Below are 3,316 nucleotides of genomic sequence, written 5' to 3' on the forward strand. Positions count from 1 at the left end.
AAACCTAAACTACATGTCAGTAAAAAAGCATTTACGAAGTAAATTAATATTTCCCTGGGTTGTGGAATTTTCTATATTAACTGTCGATAGAAATGTGGAAATTTGAAACATTTCACTTACATCAAGTATTATGCACAAATGTAACATTACACAATTGTACAAAAAATGACTGAAAGAAACTACCTTCATATATTGTTATTCACTAATAACTCGAATTAAATAAATATTATGGTATTTCCATGTAATTAAACGCATTTCTGATGTAAAATTTCTAAACCAAATTCGTTATATTCTTCTCTGGTTACCCACATTTCATTGAAAGTACTTAAAGAGGCTAGAACAGCACCACCAATCCATACCGAGTATTTTCGTTCAGGAGATGCCATCACCTTTACTGTAGCACCTTTTGGGGCTAGATGATGCAATTCTTTACGTAGTCGTTCAGGGAAACCTCGAAACATTGTACCTCCACCAGTGAGAATAATATTTGACCAAAAACTCTTTCTGACATCCATACCACAAGCCAGTATGGTTTCATTTGTGGCAGTGTGAATGCCATTCATTTCATAACCAGCTAACTTGGGATCGAACATCAATTCAGGTGCACGGAATCTTTCACTACCAATATTTAACAACTGACCATCAGGTAGACGATATGTCATTTCATACAACTTTTTGTCTTCTTGGCTAAATTGTAGTTCTTTGCCGTAATCCATGGCAACATAACAAAGATTTTCTTTTACATCACGAGCGATTTCATGTTCACATGTTGTAATCAGTTTATAACCTCTTTCAGTGAGTAAATGTTTAAGATAGTTGGTTACTTCACGTCCTGCTAAGTTTCTTCGGTGTATAGCTGTCGGAATAACATACGCATCAAATACAGGAACCAAGTGTGTAGCACCTTCTCCACAGTCCAATACTAAACCAGTTGTACGACCTGAAGCATAAAGTGAGAGAATAGCTTGAATCGAGATGTAAACTGCTGGTGCGTGAAATTGTTCGAACATAATTTCCGCCATTTTTTCACGATTTACTTTAGGATTCAATGGTGTTTCAGTCAAAAGCATTGGATGATTCTCAGGAAGAACACGTAGTTCATTGGTAAAAACATGTTGCCAGATAGTTTCTAAATCATCCCAATTTTGTACAATACCATTCATCATTGGATAGGATAAAGTTAATGCTCCTCTTTTACCACCGGCTATATCACCGACGAAGCATTCATCAGAATTTCTGTCAGTAATGACTTTCATATGTTTGGGTCGACCGAGAATCATAGGAACAACTGCACGTGGTTCCATTTCACCAGAATAGCCAACTTTCAGCAATCCTGTTCCATTGTCAATAACAATTGGAGGATTATCTGGACCGAACTTAAGTACCATGATTATAGATCAACTTGAATGATATATATCCTACTAATTAAATGAATAGTAATTGAAGCGTATAATGATTTATTCCTTAGTTAGGATGCATTATATAACAGAATATTCAATTTATAAATTTGTTTTGAATCTTTCTTTGAAATATGGTTGGTCACAGTGATTTGTTTCTCGATAGTTGTCTGTTTATTACTTTTAAGTAGGTAACTGAAATAAAGTATACACATGTGATTATCTATGTGCGTGTAAGTATGATCACTTCCAACTGTGTATACATGTGTAGACACATAAATACATGTGTACACCAAAAAAAGATTGATGCGTATGATTTAAGTATATTCAGTGAGTAAATACTTAGCATAGATTCACTTGGAAATTTTCGGACTATACAAAAGATAGATTTAATGAAGTATTTATGTCACATATACATTTGAGAAAATACTAATGTTAATATTTGCCGTGACAATAACCTCTGTTAAGATCAGTCTTATTAGTTACACACTAAAGACGTGATAGTGTGTTGTGTGCTACTGATGCTGACAGATGTATGTAGTACTTATCATCAACCGAAAGTGAAATGCCTGATGGAAGAAGGTTAAGAAGATCTAAGAAAAGAGAACGAAAACAGAGAATGATTGACATGGAAACGAAGGACCAATAAAATCTGAGATAATTGATTGACATTTTGCAAATGGATTAGTTACTGTATGGTTCTCAGATTTTACTAAGAGATTCTGTAATGTTGTGTTTAAATATATTTGGTTGTCCCCACTAGTGTTCTCGTTTACTACAATACGACCGTCGGTGTGCACTTCGAAATAATCCTATACTGGGATAAAAATTTTGCCTGAACAAACGGCATTACAAGGGTTCAGTAGAGACTTTCTTTGAACTACTGACAAACTCAATCAATTCAAGATAACTCTCAACAACATGTACCAAGCCTTACAAGATCTACTCACATAAGAAGAAACTTTGATGGAGGACAACTGGAAAGGGATCACAGAATCATTAACTTCAACGTGTCAGAAGGTTCTGGGTCTCAAAAAGCATCATCATAGGGAATGGATCTCCATCGGAACCCTGGATAAGATTCAAGGAGGGAAGAACAAGAAGACAACATAGAACAACGGCTAGCCGAACGAGAGCAGAGAATGTCAAGGCAGCAAGCTGAACACACAGAAGCAAACAGGCAAGTGAAAAGGAGCATTAGAGCCGACATGCAGGAATATGTGGAAGAGTTAGCAATGACAGCGGAAGAAGCTTCAATAGAAGGAAATATGAGACAGCTATGTGACACAACGAGGAAACTGACAGGGAAATATAGTAAACCAGAGAGACCGATCATGAACGAACAAGGAAAGACAATCAATGAGACTGAAGAACAGAGGAACAGGTGGGTAGGATACTTCGAATACTTCTTAGGCAGAACAGTTCAATTGAATCCATCGGACATCGAAGTAGCACACACAGATCTTCCTATAGATGTCACTCCACTGACGATGGAGGAAGTCAGAATGGCCGGTTTTCAGACAAATGAAGAGTGGGAAAGCATCAGGAACTGACAATATGCCGGATGAATCCATCGGACATCGAAGTAGCACATACTGTGGATCATCGTTGAACAATCGAGTGAATGTAATTCATCACAATACATCAACTTCACTAATTATGAGAAGGCATTTGACAGCGTAGATGGGAGAACCACATGGAGACTTCTTCGACAATATGGTGTATCTGAGAAAGTCGTCAACATCATACGGAATTTATACAATGAGCTGAGCTGCAATGTCGTACATGGAGGACAATTGACAGACACATTTCGAGTGATGACCGGAGTCAAACAAGATTGCCCACTCTTCCTCCTTGACATCTGGGTGAAAGTACGGAATACAATGGACAGCTCAAAATCAGTTGGAAGATTTAAACTT

At 37.0% G+C, this 3,316-nt stretch overlaps 1 protein-coding gene across 1 annotated transcript; it reads right to left on the reverse strand.

Annotated features, from left to right (window-relative positions):
- Positions 1-245: 245 nt before the first annotated feature.
- On the reverse strand, positions 246-1,530 carry Smp_077860 (putative actin; the record flags this gene model as incomplete). The annotated part of the gene is made up of 1 exon (XM_018798539.1): positions 246-1,530. The coding sequence occupies exon 1, from the start codon at positions 1,386-1,388 to the stop codon at positions 246-248; it is 1,143 nt and encodes a 380-aa protein (XP_018653471.1). The 5' UTR covers positions 1,389-1,530.
- Positions 1,531-3,316: the final 1,786 nt, after the last annotated feature.

Source organism: Schistosoma mansoni, chromosome 6 (assembly GCF_000237925.1).
Source record: "Schistosoma mansoni strain Puerto Rico chromosome 6, complete genome".
In the NCBI taxonomy this organism is placed as follows: Eukaryota; Metazoa; Platyhelminthes; class Trematoda; order Strigeidida; family Schistosomatidae; genus Schistosoma; species Schistosoma mansoni.